General features: G+C 34.9%; 3 protein-coding genes across 3 annotated transcripts in view; all 3 read left to right on the plus strand.

The window, feature by feature from the left end:
- The window catches only part of LOC111701031 (structural maintenance of chromosomes protein 4), a gene marked incomplete in the record, with an annotated part of 18,227 nt that extends 3,989 nt beyond the window's left edge, over positions 1 to 14,238 (plus strand). The window contains 26 exon segments of the mRNA XM_023472144.1: positions 103 to 177; positions 728 to 871; positions 1,157 to 1,381; positions 1,681 to 1,794; positions 1,959 to 2,031; positions 2,329 to 2,604; positions 2,673 to 2,861; positions 3,310 to 3,465; positions 3,933 to 3,995; positions 4,432 to 4,535; positions 4,869 to 4,965; positions 5,529 to 5,608; positions 6,768 to 6,812; positions 7,104 to 7,179; positions 7,427 to 7,498; positions 8,126 to 8,380; positions 8,782 to 8,874; positions 9,248 to 9,373; positions 9,729 to 9,824; positions 10,029 to 10,156; positions 10,593 to 10,715; positions 10,936 to 11,018; positions 11,396 to 11,562; positions 12,715 to 12,836; positions 13,282 to 13,405; positions 13,687 to 14,238. Coding sequence (XP_023327912.1) covers positions 103 to 177; positions 728 to 871; positions 1,157 to 1,381; positions 1,681 to 1,794; positions 1,959 to 2,031; positions 2,329 to 2,604; positions 2,673 to 2,861; positions 3,310 to 3,465; positions 3,933 to 3,995; positions 4,432 to 4,535; positions 4,869 to 4,965; positions 5,529 to 5,608; positions 6,768 to 6,812; positions 7,104 to 7,179; positions 7,427 to 7,498; positions 8,126 to 8,380; positions 8,782 to 8,874; positions 9,248 to 9,373; positions 9,729 to 9,824; positions 10,029 to 10,156; positions 10,593 to 10,715; positions 10,936 to 11,018; positions 11,396 to 11,562; positions 12,715 to 12,836; positions 13,282 to 13,405; positions 13,687 to 13,749 — 3,169 coding nt within the window.
- On the plus strand, positions 14,227 to 17,974 carry LOC111701032 (TIMELESS-interacting protein). The gene is made up of 6 exons (XM_023472145.1): positions 14,227 to 14,334; positions 15,080 to 15,234; positions 15,694 to 15,824; positions 16,183 to 16,311; positions 16,777 to 17,005; positions 17,099 to 17,974. The coding sequence occupies exons 1-6, from the start codon at positions 14,244 to 14,246 to the stop codon at positions 17,417 to 17,419; spliced, it is 1,056 nt and encodes a 351-aa protein (XP_023327913.1). The 5' UTR covers positions 14,227 to 14,243; the 3' UTR covers positions 17,420 to 17,974.
- Positions 17,966 to 20,122, plus strand: part of LOC111701028 (scm-like with four MBT domains protein 2) — an 11,747-nt gene continuing 9,590 nt past the window's right edge. The window contains exons 1-6 of the mRNA XM_023472137.1: positions 17,966 to 18,070; positions 18,368 to 18,408; positions 18,612 to 18,740; positions 18,927 to 19,112; positions 19,443 to 19,535; positions 19,635 to 19,717. Of these exons, the coding sequence (XP_023327905.1) occupies positions 17,982 to 18,070; positions 18,368 to 18,408; positions 18,612 to 18,740; positions 18,927 to 19,112; positions 19,443 to 19,535; positions 19,635 to 19,717 (621 nt within the window). The 5' untranslated portion in view covers positions 17,966 to 17,981. The remainder of the gene's footprint in view (positions 18,071 to 18,367; positions 18,409 to 18,611; positions 18,741 to 18,926; positions 19,113 to 19,442; positions 19,536 to 19,634; positions 19,718 to 20,122) is intronic.

Raw genomic sequence — 20,122 nt, forward strand, 5'->3', positions numbered from 1 at the left:
GATTCGATTCGATTCGATTCGATTCGATTCGATTCGATTCGATTCGATTCGATTCGATTCGATTCGATTCGATTTGATTTGAAATAAGAAATTGTATCCTAGGTTCAAGAATCCAATAGCTCTGCTGGCCCAACGTGTATCTGAACTCAACGAACAGAGGGTTGAGAAACTGAACAGGTTAGCACATCTCTTCATCTTGGTTTAACAATCAACCACCTTGATCCTTTAAAGAATTAACTAATGTAAACGTCTAAAGTTAAGTCATGTAAATCTGATTACAGATGACAAAATAAATGATTTTTGTGGAAAATGAATAATTTATGTCCAAAATTTCATTTTTCCCGTAGATCATCGAAAATTCTGCGCTCCAAGGTGTTATTCTTATACAGCAGTTTTTTTTTACTTTTTATCTGCACAAGTTTCCGTATCCTGGTGGTATCTCTCCATTATGAGTTCTAAAGGCCGGGACGGGGGGGGGGGGGTTCTTAACCCCGTGGGCGGTCAATGTCGAACGTACAGGGAGGGCTTTTAGATTGTATCTCTGATTCTTTTCCTATTTCCAGGGCTCTATAAACTTTACTATATCTGTATATACAGGGTTGCTCTTGCATTAAAATAAAACTTCTACGCGAAGGATCTACAAAAAGTGAAAATTCGATTAATTTTTTTTAATTATTAAGCAGCTGACATTAAGATTTCAGTTCTTAATCCTTGCTGTGTTCTCCAGGGTGAAGTTGGTTGAGAAGGAGAAGGATGAGCTGGAGGGGCCAATGAAAGAGGCCCTCAACTGTATACATATGGAGAATGAGAGAGTGCACAAGAAGAACAAGAGAATACAGCTCGGCATGCTTCAGTGCAAGAAGGAAATCGGGTTAGTTCACTCAATAAGTATCCTTTCTTCTTTGAAATAAAATGTTTCTTGATAATGCCAATCCTCCCAAAAAGGCATAGATAACGTATTGATACTTCTTACAAGCCCTGTTGTGATTAAGAAGAATTAATAAATAAATGAACGGATAAATAAATGTGTTGATTTATTGGTTGGTTGATTGATTGATTGATTGGTTGGTTGGTTGGTTGGTTGGTTGGTTGGTTGGTGGGTGGGTTGGTTGTGGAAGGGTAAACTGATTGATTGATTTACTTATTTATTTTTTAGTCAGCATGAGACAAGTAAGGCCCAGATAGAGAGCAGTGTATCTGATCTTACATCGAGGTTGAAGGAGGTTCAGGGGAAGAGGAAGGATGCGGAAAAGGAGATGGGTGATAGGGGGAAGGACTTCAACGAGGCCCAGACCAAGTTCGAGACTTACCAGGCCGAGTTCAACAGCTTCGAGATTGAGGATGCGAATATCAGTGAGGACAGCAAAAGCACTAACGTCAGGTAGGTGGAGGTTCGTTCATAGGATGGACATATTTATGTATATATGTTACTCGTTACTAATAAATTCTTATTTTTGTAAAAAAGAATTTATAAGTAACGAGTAACATAGGTGCAAGAAAGAATATACGTTAATTAAGAAAAAAAAAGATCTTGTAAATAAACAATATAGGGAAATTGGGACAGTCTATTTGAAGTTTAATTCTATCATGCTATTACTAGAAAATCTGCATTCTAATTCCTATCTATCTATCTATGATATTATTTGATTTGAATATCCTGAACCTCACTTTTAACTTCAGGAGGAAGAAGGTGACCCAGTTGATGCAGTTGGAGAGGGAGAAGCACGAGAAGCTGGAGTCTCTCCCCGAGCTTAACAGAGAGAAGATCATTGAGTGTACGGAGCAGCAAGCTAAGTAAGTAGGGAGGAAGATATGACGGGGAGGGGGATAGTTTTTTTCCTTATACGTTCATAACGAATAACATTTTTGCTGAATTTTTTTTACGCATGTGTAGACGAGGATCATTAATTTTTTTTAATACAGGTTTGATTTTCTCAAAAAAAAATTGTATTGTGCAGGTTAGAGGAGAAGGTCGCAGTAGAAGAGAAAAACTATGAGAAAGCGATGGCAACTCTTCGTCAGGAAACACAGGTGAAAGGAAACCTGAACTAGTGAGGAATAGAGACTGGAGATTCATTTCAACTTCTATTAAAATCATCTCATTCTTCAAATCTTAACAATTTTTTTATTCAATAATACTGAGACTTTCTTGGCTTTCAAAGATTTTTACTTGTTTTTAATATAATTTTTTTTTGAATTAGCATTCTCTCATATGTTTTCTCTGTGGATCTTGTTCCAGAGAGTTTTAATGTTACGGATTCAGATCCAGAGAGCAAGAATATGGTTGAACTGAGTCCTATAAGATTACTTATTAAAAATATCTTCAAGGTGTTCCAAGACGAGAGAGAAAAGCACGGAAGTATACTGATCGGACTAAAGAAGACTGTCGACGAATCCCAGTCCGTGTTGACGATTGCGCAGAACGAGTTGACGATCTACACCTCGGCCGCCCAGAAGGAGAAGATTCGGCTGGAGCAGCTGAAGAACTCCATCTCGAGCACCAAGGATCAGTTAAAGGACAAGGGAGCTAGGTTGGAGGAACTGAAGACGGAGGTCCCTGCCAAGGAGAAGGAGTTACTCACATCACAGAGAGAAGCACAGAAGGTTAGAAAGATATTCATTAGCTGGTTAGTTGGTCGATTGGTTATTGATTGATTGATTGATTGATTTAGGTAGCAGAAAGGTTGGATGTGGTGAAAGGTGAACTGCAGGGTGTAAGGATGGAGTACGAGGAGAAGAGGAGCTCCCAGGCTGCAACCAAGTCCCACGGGAAGGTCTTGGACGCTCTGCTCCAGCAGAAGAAGAATGGGAATATTCCCGGGATAATTGCTAGACTAGGAGATCTAGGAGCTATTGACAAGGTAGGAGAAGGAAATGACACAATTCGGATTTCGTTTCATTCAGATATCCCGATCTGGATATATTTTTAATTCTTTGAAGATCAGATGGATTTAATGGCGATAAGTGGTTGTGATAGGAATGTTTGAGTTACTATTCTACTGTAATAACGGCCACACATAAAAGTATTTTAACTATCCATACCTATGTCAGATATAACTTGAAATTCATTAATTTCTACTTCGATCAGGACTAAAATATAGGATCTTGGTAACTTCTGTAGATTTCACAGAGCTTTGAACCCCTATATTATTGAATGATAGGTTNGGGGGGATGACATGGACATTAACTTAATTCATTTAATTCACTTAATTCACAAAAAGAAAACCGGTGACTTTAATAATGATTGATATGTAAGGAGTATCTAAAGAATTTTATGCCCTTATTCTAACTTTTCTTGACATTGTTTAGAAATATGACATCGCTGTGTCTACGGTTGGCAAAGGAGCCTTGAATAACTTGTTAGTTGAAGATGTAGAAACTGGAAAGCAGTGTATTGCGTTCTTGAAGAAAAATAATCTAGGAACAGCAAATTTCCTCGCTCTGGACAAAACCAAACACTTTCAGGTTAGAAATGGTGGGGAAAAACACATAAGGGAAAATGTACATGAGCGAAAATCAAGAGTTCGTCGGAATAGTAATACGTCCTTTTTTCAAACTTACATAAGTAATTCTTCAATTTTGATCAAGTGGTGTTTATTAATGTGGAAAGGAACTGAACATATGCTAGAAATTCAAATTTTTTAATTCCTACAATTGCAATTGGATGTTGTACATATACCTGTGCTGTGACTTTATGTTCTAGGAGATTTCATAATTTAACATATCAAAGTTAAACGATATTTTAAGGTTGCTAAAAATATATCAGGATTAGAATTATGGTGAAGTGAAAGTTCTTTTCAGAGAGTTAATACTTAAGATTTATCAGCTAACGGGTTGCAAGCTGTTAATGTGTTAAATTATCTTTTATTATTATGTTTTATTTTACAAAAAAAAACACTTTCATTATTTTCTAAGATTTTTCTGTATTTTAGAACAAATGTGATGAGAGGTTTCAGGCACCCCAAGGGGTCCCCAGGCTCTTCGATCTAATCAAGGTTTGTAATTGATTAATTGATCCAAACATAACTTGATCTTGTATTTGATAAATTGATAAAATTAGACTGATAGATCTGCTATGTGTTAAATTGATTAAGATAAAGTTGGTTGATTTTTAAATAGTTGATCAAAGCAAAAAATTTGTTCTTGTATTTGATAAAAAGATCAATGTAACAACTAACAATGTTGATATTTACTTGAGAATTTGATTTCTTTAGTAAAATGATGAAGTGAACTATTTGATCTGTATTTAGTAAAATGATTATGTGTTTTTAGATTAATCAAGGATTAACATTTGATCCTGTATTTGATAAATTGATCAGAATAAACTTTTTGATCGTGTATTTTATCAATTAATAAAGGTTACCTGTTTGATCTTGTATTGCGTCAATTGATGAAGGTGATCTTAGAGTTGATTGACATTTGCTGATAAAGGTGAACGAGCCTAGATTACGCACTGCGTTCTACCATTATTTCCGGGATACGCTTGTAGCCAGGGATCTGAATCAGGCATCAGAGATTGCGTACGGAGCCACAAGGTAATATCGTAATCAAAATTGCGTACGGGGCTACTAGGTACTATTTGATCCCTCAAGCATTATACAAAATATACAAATAAAATTTTTATTAATAAATGATAATCGCATTAAGGGAAAGGGAATAACAAATGACAATTTCTTTTCAAGCGATACCTTTTCTCTAATCCCCCCCTCCCCAAAAAATTGTCTGTTTTTTTGGTTTTTAACAGCACGCATACAAAAAAATATATCTAAATTTTTAATGCGAGTTTTTAACATTTCCCAAACCCATCTGCTTTAAAAATAATTAGAATTATTTAAAACTTATAATTTTAATTAAAACTGATATACTAGGCATAAAGTTGTAACTCTGGAAGGAGAATTGATTGAAACTGTTGGAACTATGTCTGGAACAGGAAAACAGAAACTTAGAGGACTAATGGGGCAACAGGTTAAAACTCGTTTCTTAATTTTGCAGGTTTTTTGGTAAAAAAATATATCTTGAAGAGAAAATTGATCATATCAGTTGGATATCTGATTAATCATATCAGTTGGATATCTGGTTAATCATATCAGTTGGATATCTGATTAATCATATCAGTTGGATATCTGATTAAATGACTGTATGATAAATTGAATGTTTGTTTATTTGAATGCATAGTTAATTGATAATCTGCTTAATTAATAAAATAATAAATTAATTGTCTGATTTTTTTATTGTCATCATAAATTGTCTGTCCAATAGATTAAATTTTTGATGAGTTAATAGTCTAATTATTTGGTTGACAACCTAATTGATTCCTGATTGATTGAAATGTTTAAAGACAGATCCTATGGAGACGATTGATTGATTAATTGATTGTTTGTAATGTTTTAAAGTAGCTGACCCCCCCCCCAGGAAAATATTGATTAATTGATTGTAAGGCTTAAAGTTTGATGCTCCCCCCCTAAGGAGATGATTGATTGATTGAAAGTTGCTGCGGCGATTCATTTATTCATTGTAATGCTGAAAAGGTTGCTGCAGTCCCCCAGACGGATCCTAAGGAGATGCAGAGAATGGAGAGAAGTATTGAAACATTAGATGCTGAATACAGGTAGGATATACAGCATATACGGGGGTAACCAGAAAACAGTGGAATCATCATTGTCTCTATTATAATTTCGAAATGTCACCACTGGTTTAAATTTGTGCTTGTCAAAATATTGAATATTCAATGAAAATGAAACGAACATTAAACGAACATTAAACATTGAAAATAATTTCAATATTGTTTTCTTTTTTAGTTTTTATGACAGGGGTGTATAAATTTAAAAGAAATCAAAGAGGAAGGGAAGGGAAGGGAAGGAAAAGGAGAAGGAAAAGGAGAAGGAAAAGGAGAAGGAAAAGGGGAAGGAAAAGGGGAAAGAAAAGTAAAAGGGAAAGGGCAAACAGAAGAAAGGGATGGGTGGAGAAAGATGGGTAAGAGGGAAAGGTAGGGAGGGAAGGAGATAGGTAGGGAGGGAAAGAGCTAGTTAGGGAAAGAGCTAGTTAGGGAAGGGTGAAAGTAGGGAATGGGAAGTTTGGGAAAGGTAATGTCGGGAGGGAAAAGGGAAGATTGCGAGGGAAACGGGAAGGTTGAGGGGGAAAGACAAAAATAGGGATTAGGGAACTACTAAAGGGACAGGGAAGGTAGGGAAGGGAAAAGGAAGTTAGGGAAGTAGAAGGAGAATTTATGGGGAATGTAGAGAAGGTTAGGGGAAGGGAAAAAATTGACGGAAGGTTGGCAGATAAGAAAGGAAAGGGGAATATAGGGTTATGAAAATTTTTAACGCTTCGCGCATAATTTCATTCAAAATATGTTTAAAGAATGCCCCTTACTCAATTAAACATATTAAAACTTCAATAGTCAAACATATTAAAAAAAAAAATCAAAAATTAAGAATTTGAGAGTAAACCCCCTCCCCCCACCCCCCCCCCATCAAAATACCCCTGGACTGACTAATAAACAATCGAAACTTCTTTGCCAGTACAACCATACCAAAAGTTTTTTTAAAAAATTGCCTGCGCCGGCATTTTTGCAAGATGCAACTTTGTGGGGTTTATTATGCACGGCAGTAAAAAATTATGTCTTTTTGGTTATTGAATTTGGGGAAGGAAATCAAAAAATTTCAGGGGGGGGGAAGAATAATAAAATTAGAATTACATACACCCCTGTAAAAAGATAAATTAATTAATCAATTTATTTTAGTTTTTACGATTAACATAATTTTCAGGGAGTTGTTTAACAAGAGACAAGAGCTAGAGGACTTAATAATCAGGTAGATCATTAGATTCTTGTAGATCCTGATCCTGATCCTGATCCTGATCCTGATCCTGATCCTGATCCTGATCCTGATCCTGATCCTGATCCTGATCTGGAATGTTGATCCTGATCTAGAATGTTGATCCTGATCTAGAATGTTGATCCTGATCTAGAATGTTGATCCTGATCTAGAATGTTGATCCTGATCTAGAATGTTGATCTTGAATGTTGATCTTGAATGTTGAATATGATCTTGGATTTAATTTATGATCTCTAATTATCTGTATATAAATTGACTGCATATTAGGTTGGGACGTGAGATCAAAGATCTGAAGAAAGAGCAGAGTAAACTGGAGGTTGAAGTTAATCCTCTCAATGAACAGGTCAGTACAAACCTCATTAAGGGACTGCCTTGTCCAACCTCATAACGGTACCTTATTGACCTTCTAAGTATCAAGAAGGGAGGTTTTGTCATTTGAATTTAAAAAATCTCTTTTTTTCTCTGCATGTTAAATCCGCAAGTAAGTCACTTAATTATATACGTCTTAAGTTCCTTAAAGTTATTCTATTTATTGTAAAGTTGGTTTCAGTTGTAATGAATTTTAATTTTTAAATTTTAAAAATATTTAGCTTCGTATGTGTGAAAGTCAGCTTGATGATCAGGAAGCCCGGGTTAAGGAAGCAGAACCAGATAAGAAGAAGGTAGGTTTAATCATAACACATAACATTGAGCCTGACGATTTTTAATTTAATAGTCTTCTCCCAAGGGCTTTGCGGACCGCGTTGTCAAAGGATAATTTTTGGCTGCTATTTCATCATATGCCGGGTTGTCCCTTAATAATAATAATAATATAATAACCTTTCAATCTGAGTAAAGAAATTAATGTTTTTATATTAATAAATTTTCACTTAAACTTCGATAGTGCAAACCTTACAAACCACAAGACCATAAGTATGGGGGGAAGTAGGACGTCTCTAAAAGCCTTATCTAATGTTGCCCTGATTTTAGAGCAGTGAACACTGCACATCTCATAATTTTTATTAATAGTTTTCTACCGTGTATGATAAGGCTACACCCAACTCAATTATAAAACAAATGTCACGGCTACCGCCCTTATTTTGAGGTCCCAAACACCTAACATGTTTTTTCGGTCGGATTCAGTTATTTTTTTTTGGGGGGGGGGGGAATTCTTAATTTATTATTTATCTTTCCCCTTTTCTGTTGAAAATTAAAAATCCATAACAGGATATAATGCCTTACTTCAGACTGATTTTATAAAGTCACTGAAGTTTTTCATTTAGAGTTTAACGTCCAAATTTCCTTTGAAGGTTGCTGAACTTGAAAAGCGCGTGAATGCCGCTGAAGTAAAGTACAATGCTGCTGCGGAGGCAGCTGAAGAGGTGAACAGGGAGGTCAAGAACTGTGACGCAAAGATCAAGGAGATCACAGGAGGCAAGATCAAGAGCGTGCAGAAGAAGAGGGATGATGCGCAGAAGCAGTTGGACAAGATGAGGAAGGAGATCACAAGGCTGGAGGTGGAGATCAAGACAAGTGAAAGGGAGATCAAGAAATGTGAAGATAAGGTAGGAATATGGAACAAATTTTCACATTTTAGAAATTTTATCAACTTGATATGATTTTAAAAAGGATATTTTCTGTCAAATTAAGAAGTATTATGTTCATGTTACAGAGGACAATGCTGTTTATGTTAAAAGGGACATTGCTGTTCATGTTTAAATTGTTAAAAAAAAATTTGACAAACAAATAAATTAAATCTTAAAGGGTTCAATGACGTTAATGAGGTGAATAATGTTAAATTATCTTAAATGAATTTTGAAAAAGTTTTATAAGATTCTTCATCTAAAAATGAATACGTTGGGGATGAGATCTCAAACTCAAACCTTTACAAAGGACATCTTAAGCAATATAAGCGGTAAAGTATGATTTGATTTGATTTGATTTCATAAACCACTTTATTATTCAGATAAAAGGCTACGAGGATGAGAAGAAGGAGTTTGAAGAATCTATGCGAAAAATGAAAGCGCGAAAAGATGAGATTGAAGTGTTGTGTACTAAGGTAAAAGAAAATGGAGACACAAATTATAATCTAATTGAGGGAGGGGAAATGATTTTCAAGAAAATATACACCCCTGCTTGTTTTAACTGGTGCACTTAGAAGAGGTTGAATTAAGTCTGCACGGTTCAACTTCTTGCCATTCATTAAATCTGGCATCTGAGACCGAATTTAAATAATTTAAGCTAGGTCGATGAACTGCCTACTGCCGTGCCGGTTCAAATCCTTATCACCGATTCAATGTTAAAATTTATGAATATTTAAAGCGGTGGTTCAGGATTAGAAGCGGCTGTAGGTAGTTCAACGACCTATCAAATTCATTAAATCTGGCTTCTGGTTATATTCTTGAATAGTTATTCTACCTATGATGTTGTAGGTGCTGGACAAAAAGAACGAGGCCCAGGAGGAGATGGAGAAGATGGCGGAGCAGATTAGAGAGCTTAAGAAGATCCAGGACAAATGGAACAAGGAGGAGACAGAGCTCAAGTCCAGCAGGATAGAGGTAGGAACCAGGGATCCTTCATAGATGATCCTGCAACTATATTAAAGGAACTGTTAACGAAATTTCAATTGACTCTAAGTTCCATGCCTGATTCACAAATGTACCCTTAAAACTGTAGGCTGAGCAATATGACGAATACATCCTTGATTTTCTAACTTAAAAAATAACGAAGGTATTCTCGTGTTTCTAACTTAAAAAAAGAAAATTTAAGTAACTTGCAAAACTAACGGTAGAAACAAAAGATAAAAAATAACAACAACAAAAATATATTTGAAGATTAAAAAGTAAATAAGTAGGGAAAGATGATGAAGTTTTTCCCCGAAATATTATTAGAAATTTAATGTTTATTCTCTAGGTTGATCAGAGGTTAGACAAAATAGATGGACAGATAAGAGAACTCAATAATGTAATCAGTATGTACAAGAGGGATCTTAGAAAACTCACGCTTCTGGTTAGTATAGTTTGTTATTCTTTACTTCTTTACTTCTTTACTTCTTTACTTCTTTACTTCTTTACTTCTTTACTTCTTTACTTCTTTACTTCTTTACTTCTTTACTTCTTTACTTCTTCAGTTCCTCCCTAAAAATTTGGTTTGATTTGATTTGATTTGATTTGATTTGATTTGATTTGATTTGATTTGATTTGATTTGATCAGGTTGTTCCTGATGAAGAAGGTGAAGAGCTGCGTGTGTATACTGATGATGAACTGGATGCCCTGGATCTGGATCTAGAAGAACTAGATATGGATATTCAGCAACTAGACGGGAAACTACAAGCTATGAGGTACACCCATTAAGCTTCTCCATTATCTTGGCTTTTATACAGAATACAGATTCACAATTTATTCCGCAAACTTTTAATATGTTAACAATAAACATTGACAATGTACGAGGTATGTTCAAGTTTTTTTTACCGGGTTTAAGATATTCTGCAAATGTTTACCAGTTTTTTAAACCTGTTCAAACATATTCTGCACTTTTGACAATGCAAATTTATTAGAAGGACTTAATAGCTGTTCATGAGCTGGATTTAAATCCGGATCTATCATCGACTAAATAAAATGATTTCTGAGCTGAATGCAGTGTATGTAACGAAACAAGTTAGTCTTTGTTATTGTTATATTTAAAATGAAAAATGTGAGGCAGCGTATGATGAGTTGTTCCAGTAATGCCGCCAGTCGCGCAGTTAACCCCGAAAAGTCTGACTTAACATTGTTCAGGCCAAATATGGCAGCTATTGCTGAATACAAGAAGAAGGAAGAGGTTTACATGGCGAGAGCGGCCGAACTCGACGAAATGACGAAAGCTCGAGACGAGCAGAGAAAACACCATGACGATCTCAGGTTATCATTTTTATAAATACATAAATACACTTGAAGTTACAGTCACTGTCATGAAATTTCAAGTGACGCTTCATTTGTTAAAATATATTCCTGTTTTTCTTCCTAAAAATTCATAAAAGTCAGCAGCACTTTACTCAGTACTACTTAAATATAGGATTAAACCAAGTTCTCATAAATTACGTTGACAGAGTCCCTTTAAACAGTTAGTTTTTTTTTACAGGAAGCAGCGGTTGACCGACTTCATGGATGGTTTCGGGATAATCACCGGGAAACTTAAGGAGATGTACCAGATGATCACTCTAGGTAAACACCTTGGGACAGTAGACTTCACTTCTAAAGGGACTGTTAGATGATTTAGTTAAGCAAATAATTTTGAATCAAAAAGTAATTGAAGATTGTTTCTTGATCATATTAATTAAAGGGTTGTTTCTATATTATAGAAGATTAAGGAATTGTTCACAAATAAAAAAGTTTATGGGAGTGTATTTAATCATCTTCAATTCAAAGAAATTATCGTTCTCAATTAATTTAAAAAGGATTGTTTTGTATTGTATTGTATTCTAAATGATGATAAAGGGATTGCACCGGAATAAAGGATTGTTCCCAAATTATAAAGATGACGTGATTGTTCTTTACTATGAAAATAAAGGGAATGTCCATGAATATTAACTACTGTATAGGAGGAGATGCTGAGCTGGAGCTGGTGGACAGCCTGGATCCATTCTCGGAGGGGATTGTGTTCAGTGTCCGGCCTCCGAAGAAGTCCTGGAAGAATATTTCTAATCTGTCCGGAGGAGAGAAAACTTTATCTTCATTGGCTCTCGTCTTCGCTCTACATTATTACAAGGTATACCAGGCCTTACCTTAACATGACCTTGTATCATTTAGCTAGAAAAGTGCTGACAGGAGTGATGGAGGGGTGGAAGGCCCGCCACATCAATTTCTCGTCATCAATTTCTCGTCTGAGCCACATTCTCCTCAATTTCTCGTCCGAGCCACCTCAAAATTCTCGTCCTTTCAATACTATTTTTTTAAGTGTCTCATCCTCCCAGATTAAACTATTTTTAAAGAATCGGGCCACTCTCTATTTAAAGATTTATAAGAGAAAAATAACAAAAACAGCCTTGTTCTGACAAATAATAGGCTGGAGACTTTTAAACATATCAGTAAAAACCATAGATTTTTTTCTGAGTGGTTCCATAGGGAAAATGATAGGCAGAGATATACCAAATATTTTGCTATTTATTTTATATCGCGAAGGTTAGCCATAATGGAGGCAGAAGAGATGGATGTTTTACCTAAATAAAGTTTGACATCATTCTCGTGGGTTTGAACAACATGATCCAATCATTGCAATACTTCAGTCTATCCATATTTTAAGGCTTAACGTGGCCAGATTTAAAAAAAATAGTTTTATCTTAGAGAATTGGAAACTTTTTAACACATAATAATCGAGGGACGAGGATTTCAAGGTGACTCGGACGAGAAAATGAGGAGAATGTGGCTCGGACTAGAAATTGATGTGGCGGGCCTTCCTACCCTCCTAACTCCTTTTTGTGATTTTAGGGTTGAAAAAATGTGTGGGGAGATTAAAAACACAAATTTAATCTGTTTCAAATGTAAAACCCATAATTTTAGCTAGTAAGAAGCCGAACATTTGTTCTACAGTTCAGAAATGGGAAATAAGACTTATCTACGTGATTGGTTACATTTTATTATCTTTAAATGTATTCACCCAAGTCCTAAATTCTTGTACGTGATTTGTTACAGTTTATTAACCTGGATGTGTGGAGTCTTAGGCCATCCCTGCAACTAATGATTTGATTTGATTTGATTTGATTTGATTTGATTTGATTTGATTTGATTTGATTTGATTTGATTTGATTTGATTTGATTTGATACAATCTACAGTCTACACCCCTAAATGTAATTGGTTACGTTTAATTGACCTGAATATGCTCAGTCTATACCCCCCCCCCCCTTCACGTGATTTGTTCAGCCCACACCCCTGTACGTGATGGATGAGATTGATGCCGCGTTGGATTTCAAGAACGTTTCCATAGTTGCAAACTATATCAAGGAGAGAACTAGAAATGCACAATTCATCATCATCAGTCTCAGGTTCAACTTTTTATAACATAAAACAGATAACAATGTATTTATCTTTTTCATTAAATTAATAATGATTGACTTCATTTAATTATTCAAAAAGAAAAATACGTTTGCTTTTTTTTACATAATATAGATAAAAAATTCACACTAAATATATATTGAATTTTTTAATATTTAATATTTGACTCAATTTTCTATAAAAAAATAATAGTCAAAATCTTTTTCATCTAAATTCAGAAGATAGTTAATTAAAAATACAGTAATTGACTTGTTGGTTTTTAAAAATTTGTAGATAAAAATTAATTTTTTTCGTAAAAAGAAATTAATTTTCCGTCAAAGCTTAATACTCTCATTCTTTGTAATGTCTGTACAGAAAGCTACTGCATGCTTTATCTTAATTTTTGAAAATTAAAACATAGTATGAGAACTTATATATTATTTTTTTTATGTAAAGGTCTAATATGTTTGAGCTGGCAGACCGATTGGTTGGTATCTATAAAACCTACAATTGTACTAAAAGTGTAACTATTAATCCTGAGGCTGTAGGAACTCCCAATAGCCATCCAATAACAAACAAGGTATCAATATATATTATATGTAAGTTTGGCTAATTGAAAACTGAAAATCCGCCAAATTTTTAGTTTAAAAAATTAAGAAGAAATAATGGCCGATTAAAAAGAAGCATTCAGCTTTCAAAATTTTTGTCAGAAGAGGAGCGTGATGAAAGTAAACAACCTTGATAATCAATTATCAAATTAAAAATTTTGTCAGTTCTAGTCGTTCGAGTAAACTGATGATGTCAAGCCCACCTAATCTTACTTATATATTAAAGTTTGTCAATTTTTTTTAATATTTTCAGAGTAACGAAACAGAGAACTCGGTTCAATCTCAGCAGCCTCTTACAGAGATGGAGATCAACTAGAAGATGATCTCAACTTAATTGACCTCCAGGAAGAAATTACTGATAAGTTTAGAGGATGGTTAAGGAGAAGCTTGACATCTTAAATATAATTAACGATTAGTTTTAACTTACATATATAACCACCAGATAGGGACCAAGAATTTAGTAAATATTTTAGTGACCAAAAAACTACCAGTTGTCTTACGCATTTGCTACATTTGTTTTTGAAGTTGGTTGTCAATCTAGATATTCGGCAAGAGCTGTCATTTGTATTAACTTTTAATTTCAAACAATGAGAATATATAGATATTGATAGGCCTAGTATCTTCCGCTAATACAAAAATAATATACTCTTTGTATATAGTATTATCAATTAATATTTTCCCGCATTTACTTGAATCTAAATAATTATGTAAATCAATCCTAGGCGTAAAAATACGAACTGAAAAGTACCTGCACCCTTTCATGTAAAATAGATTAGTACGAATATATTTTTATATTTTCAGAAAATCAAAATGGCGGGGGTTGATGTAGAAGCGGATATGTCCGGACTGTTTGTAGGAGAGGAACAGGCCAGCTTGTTTCCGGACGAAGATCAGACGCAAGGTCAGAAATTTATTAACTATTTCTATTTATGTAAAAATTTGATTATTTTCAATAGTAGTGAAATGCGGATTTATAGTGCAGAGACAGTGAATGTAATTGTCGGTATTGAAAACGTATTAAAAGAGGAAAATGATATTATCTTCCTCTCTGTTGCTCAGATAAAGTTTTAATTGAAGAATATTGAGGCCGAATTTAAAGAATTTGAGAACTATGGTTGGTTCCGCTTGAAATTGTATTTAATTTTTCAAGATCTCAGTCGAAACCGTTTTTTTTGGTGGATTCGAGACGCGGCTCAAATTCATTAAATTCGTACTCTGTTGTTTTGAATCGGGTTTACCACTTAACAATTGAAGCTCAACTGAAATTTTGTTTACATTATATAAATAAAATTATGGATGATCCTATTTTTTGCTAACTAAATGTCAAGTATATAGAACAGAGGTCGGCACTAATGTAGTGTTGTTTACTTAAGTAGGCAGTAGTCCGATTGATATATGATTTCCCTTAAGCTCCGACCAATCAAAAACTAAAACTATCAGCTCTATGCCAAAATATTGCTAAAGAAAATAATAATGATAAAGAAAAAATAATGAGCTGTTTTCTTCACGTATAAGCACTTATTTAAAATGTTCCACAATGAATATAGAGTTTAGTTAGCATTGCAAATAAAAAAAATCATAAGTTCCGACTTTACATAAAGACCTTCAAAACATCTTGAAATTTTAGCTTTTATAATAATAATCAGGAGATGGGGGTACACAGATGAATGCCACGGCGAATATGGACGGGGCAGATGGCGGAGAGAAGAAGAAGAGAGTGATAAAGAATCCACAACCTAAACTAAATGCAGATAGATTAATGGGGCCTAGAGGTGTTCATACAATAGAAGAACTTTTTAAGGTATCAGGCAAATATAATCCATTTCATGTTCAGCAGTATCTATAGTTTAAGGTATCAGGCAAATATATGTTCAGCAGTATCTATAGTTTAAGGTATCAGGCAAATATAATCCATTTCATGTTCAGCAGTATCTATAGTTTAAGGTATCAGGCAAATATTATCCATTTCATGTTCACCAGTATCTATAGTTTAAGGTATCAGGCAAATATAATCCATTTCATGTTCACCAGTATCTATTATTTTGAATGCATGGGAATTTTCTTTTTACTTTTCTTATTGTTTTATATTGTTGAGAAATTTTATTTTTTCAAGAGAGAAAAAAAAGTTTCAACGCCAGTGATGGAAGTTTTTTTATCATTTGTACCTTTGACTCACTGACCTTTGAACCTGAGGTATGAAATAAACTCAATAAAGTTTGAATCAAAATTTTTATCGAGTTTGATTCAGTATAAATTGTAGGACTGGAAGCCTAGTGGACATGGTAAAGAATTCGAGGATTTGGACGTGATAATGCATAAATTAAACCACTGGGCGCATAGACTTTATCCTAAACTTCCTTTTGATGATACCCTGGATATCATTGCTAACAGGTGAGGCCTGAGGGGAGGGGTATCATAGAAAACTAGTTAAAATTTTATAATTTCAAATCTTAACTTATTTTTAATATCTAACTGCTCCTGAGGAGTGTTTTAACAAAAAACCACAAATATAGGGGTTTTTTAATCAAATGATAATCGAAGATTTGGGCATGAGAAGGGGTGGTTAAAAACCTTACTGCCATTTTTCTTTGTTACTTAACTTGTTGTCCAAAATTTGATTGTTTTCTGTCGTTCAGCGATGTCTAACATCGTTGGAGGAGTTGGGGGGGTATAGTTATCCTTGGAATCCTGATTTGATCTAATGAGTCTGTAACCAGGAGGAAATCTTAAAATATAATTTTTGTTTCAGGTTAGGGAACAAGAAGGTTGTGACGACCCACGTGAAGAAGATCAGGATGGGTATGCTGGTGAACCCTGTCAGGGAGGAGGAGGTCGTGGACGACAGGGTTGAGGCTGCAGTGGAGAGGGAGGTCGAAAGGTCAGTCAATTATAGATTATTTTATAATATAAAAAATGAGCATGTACAACACAAATAAAGTTTGAAGAATCTTAGAATGCTTGAAAGTAAATTTGATAAATTGTATCGTTAGTTTTCTTTTTAAAAGCTTTGAGAATCATGCCTTAGTGTCCATCCCTTCAATAGCTCTGACTTAACCGAGAAATAAAATAAAATAAAGATGAATAAATACTTATTTAGAGACTGGCGTGTCGCAAGAATTTTTAATTCGTCTAAATCGATAAGTTTGTTTACGTTTACGGACTTACTAACTTGCTATCTTTCTTAATAGTTTATTATATTAATTATTGATCTTCCACCCTTTCCAAGATTTTGCTTGGTGAATATTTATCCCTATTTTGTGCAATTTTTATCCCCATAAAGTGTTTTTTTTTTTTCTTAATTCATTATGAAGTTCTGAAACTCAAAAAGGATTACTTACTCTAGATATGATGGTGGGGAGGGCGAACCTGAAATTGATCCCTTCCAGCAACTGACCAGTAGAACTGCTGCCCCTCTCTCGCACAGCTCCCCTGGTCCCCGGAGCAGCAGATTGACCGAGGAGCAGCTGGAAAGGATGAAGAGGAACAAGGAGCTGGCCGCCAGGAAAAAGAAGGAGAGGGAGGATGCGAGGAGGAAAGAGGAAGAGGAGGACGAGTTGATGAGAGATCTTGAGGTAAACCCAGTTGGGACGAAATTTCCATCAATTTATATGTTTTGTTTATTTTCAGTCTCTGACAATTCTTATTTTTTACAATTTTAATTTTAGGAAGAAAACCGACCAGATCAAGATCAAGATGTTCTTCGCCGTCTGCATATAGATGAAGAAATTGATCTAGATAATGATAAAGAAACTCCTAGATCTTCTACTGGTCCTTCTGCGTCTACTGAACCAGTCACAACACGAGCAGAAGTTGATATTTGTCCAGAAGTTGTTCATGAAGCTTCAAGGTCGGCGGCGGCTGCCGTAGAGTGGTCAGAAACCTCCGAAGTATACTGTGGTCCGGTGTATGAGGAAAAGGGGGAAAAGGAAAAAGAAAAGGATAAAAATGTTTTAACAATGGACGAAATGATGGACGAGATGGAATAACCAGTCATTGTATTAGACAAATATTTTTATATTATAATTTTTATACTTAGACATTATCAGTTTTACATACGGTGCTGTTCTGTACGAAAACTGGGCATTAACCTGAACTGCCTCTTTCAGGATACTTAATTAAGGCGTAATTATTGATCATTGGACTAAGGATTTCAATAAATTGTAGAATTAGTCAAATTTTGCTTTTTTCAGATTCTTACCATAGATCCAGATAAAAATGTTCAACTTGTCCGTCATAAATATACAGTAATAGCATCATTATAAGAGCCCTCAGAGAAATAGTTAAAAATATAGTTAAAACAAAATCTGTTGAACAACTTAGCAATGGTTTAGTAAAGCTCTTGAATGTAATTGATAACCCTTTAGAAAATTGCAAATTTGATTTCTGAAAAGGACTTGAAACTTATTTTGGCGAAACCCGGAGCATTTGATAATTTCACACTTCAGTATAAAAGCAATTTGTATTCAAAATCGTGTTTGTACCATTAGACTATCAGTTACTGTCCTGTGTTTACTACTGGTATCACCAGTCCTTATATTTCAGAATGAAATGAGTTTTGACTGGGAGAGTTATCTCTCAATGACGAACTCTTGTGGTGCTGATCCTCAGAGTTTTACTCATGTTGAACAGAGTTTAAGGTTAGTTTTCTTAAAATTAAAAGCAATTATTTTCTTCGTAACGTAAGAAAAATTTGTTTTTGCGATTAAAGTTTATTAATTTAGTGGTAAAGGTATCAAAAACTAAAAGGAAAATATTAAAGTTAAACCTCCGGTAGATTTTTTTAGTGAGTGATTCTTTTGAATGTAATCTGCTACGAGGTCTTAATTTTTTGGGAAAATATCCGCGGTATTTAATTTAATGCAACGCACTTTTTCTATTCAAAGATCACTTGAATAATATTTCACTTACAATCCCTTTAAAGCTTGTATTTTTAGATCTATTATCTCGGAAAACACTGTTTGTGAGATAGAATATGGTAAGAAAGTGTAGTTTTTATATGCTAATAAAGATCAATCTTAAACGAGAAGGACATTTTTTTTTAATTTTAGATGATTTAAATTGGTGAATGGGGAAAATTATAAAGATTATTATTTAAAAAAAGAATTAAAAGAAAGCGATCAAAACTCTATAATTGATAGGGGATAACTATTTTCAATTCTTCTTTTGTTAATTATTTAGAATCCGGTGTTTACTGGTTTGCACACGTGAAACTAATTTGCGGTCAGCTCCTGTATATTTCCTACCTGAATCCTAGTATTCAGTTCAATCCAGATCCAGAGTATTCTTGGTACAATCTCAGCAGGGCAGGTTAGTGATGTGATGGACGGGACGGGAAGCCACATTCTCCTCAATTTCTNGGTTTAGGGTCGGGACGGGACGGGACGGGATGGGATGGGATGGGACGGGATGCGGGGACGAGATGATACGGATCGGAACAGCTAGTGGCACAGGATGAGATGGGGATGGTAAATCTTAATTCATTATTTATTTTAGGAATTCGAAGATTTGGTTATGCACAGACGAATCTTAAACCTCCCTCCTCTTCCGACTCCGACTCAAACCTATCTCCTAGTTATTACAAGGACCTAGAGAAACTAGGAAAGGAACGATCTTGGATATTCCTTGAGAAGGATATTGAACCAACCAACTCAACTGCATTCGGAGATCATATAAAATCAGGTGATGAGGCGTGATTTCTAAGCAATGTGTTAAAGAGACTGTAAGCATAATTTCAATGGTCTTCCATGTAAAGATTGTAATGCCCGATTTACAACGGTAACCTAGTCTGATTAAAAAAATGTGGAAAATACCGTCGTTTTCCGGACTCGAAAATCGTTTTTTTCGGAGAGTTTCTCCATTACTTCTTATAGTCATGTCATGTTCTCAGAGAAACTGCAAAAGAAAATAAACAGTTCGAAGAAACAAAAACATTGATATCTAAAAAAAATTACATAAATCAGCTCATTTGGCCTTTTTCCGTATAAATTTAAAAAATATTGTTTGTCTCAGGGTTGAGGTTTGAACTGCAGGATGATAAGGATCCAACCCAGCTCTGGATGGTTTCAGTTTCAGAGAACTCAGGGGGTTTACTAGGTCAGTGGGGTACTGGAGTACAATATACTTTTTAATTAGCAGACCCTTCTTTTTTTACGATTTCTGGTTTTTTGTTCGGACGAAATCTTCGTAAATGCATATTTTTAGTATTTTTAATCGAAACCAGAAATGGGGCTGTCTTGGGCAGACCGCCTAGGGTGGACAGTACAACTCATGGATACATTTCTGCGGTTAGGAGCGCCGACCCCTATTTCATTGAATGATGGGTTGTCCTTTAATAGTAATGATAATCGAAACCAAGAAAATATTGGCTGAACCCCTCAATGCACAGAAAAGAGTTGAACCTCAGCTCTGGTTTGAACCGGGGAGCAAATTATTGATCCACATCTCTCGGTTGAAGAAAAAAGTGGTTAATCTTAGTGATTAGGCAACATAGTTCAGCCTCCAGCATTCAACAAACTTATTAAAATCAAAGTGTCCTATAATAAAACTAAAATGCTCGACTGACTTTTTATTTTATCAATGATGACCTCTTTCAATCAAGGCTCGCAACTAGTGTCCAGTTCGGAGGCTATGTCTAAGCTATGACGTTTATTGTTACCAAACAAACGCGAACCGGTGGGGGGGGGGGGGGG

The sequence above is a fragment of the Eurytemora carolleeae genome, unplaced genomic scaffold (assembly GCF_000591075.1).
Source record: "Eurytemora carolleeae unplaced genomic scaffold, Eaff_2.0 scaffold358, whole genome shotgun sequence".
In the NCBI taxonomy this organism is placed as follows: Eukaryota; Metazoa; Arthropoda; class Copepoda; order Calanoida; family Temoridae; genus Eurytemora; species Eurytemora carolleeae.

What these genes read in the sequence shown, in the direction of transcription:
- LOC111701032 (XM_023472145.1), top strand. Translation starts at nt 14,244, where the DNA reads ATGGCGGGGGTTGATGTAGAAGCGGATATGTCCGGACTGTTTGTAGGA. An exon ending in CTGGATATCATTGCTAACAG is followed by an intron (nt 15,825 to 16,182) that starts GTGAGGCCTGAG and finishes TTTTTGTTTCAG; the next exon opens with GTTAGGGAACAAGAAGGTTG. An exon ending in GTGGAGAGGGAGGTCGAAAG is followed by an intron (nt 16,312 to 16,776) that starts GTCAGTCAATTA and finishes TACTTACTCTAG; the next exon opens with ATATGATGGTGGGGAGGGCG.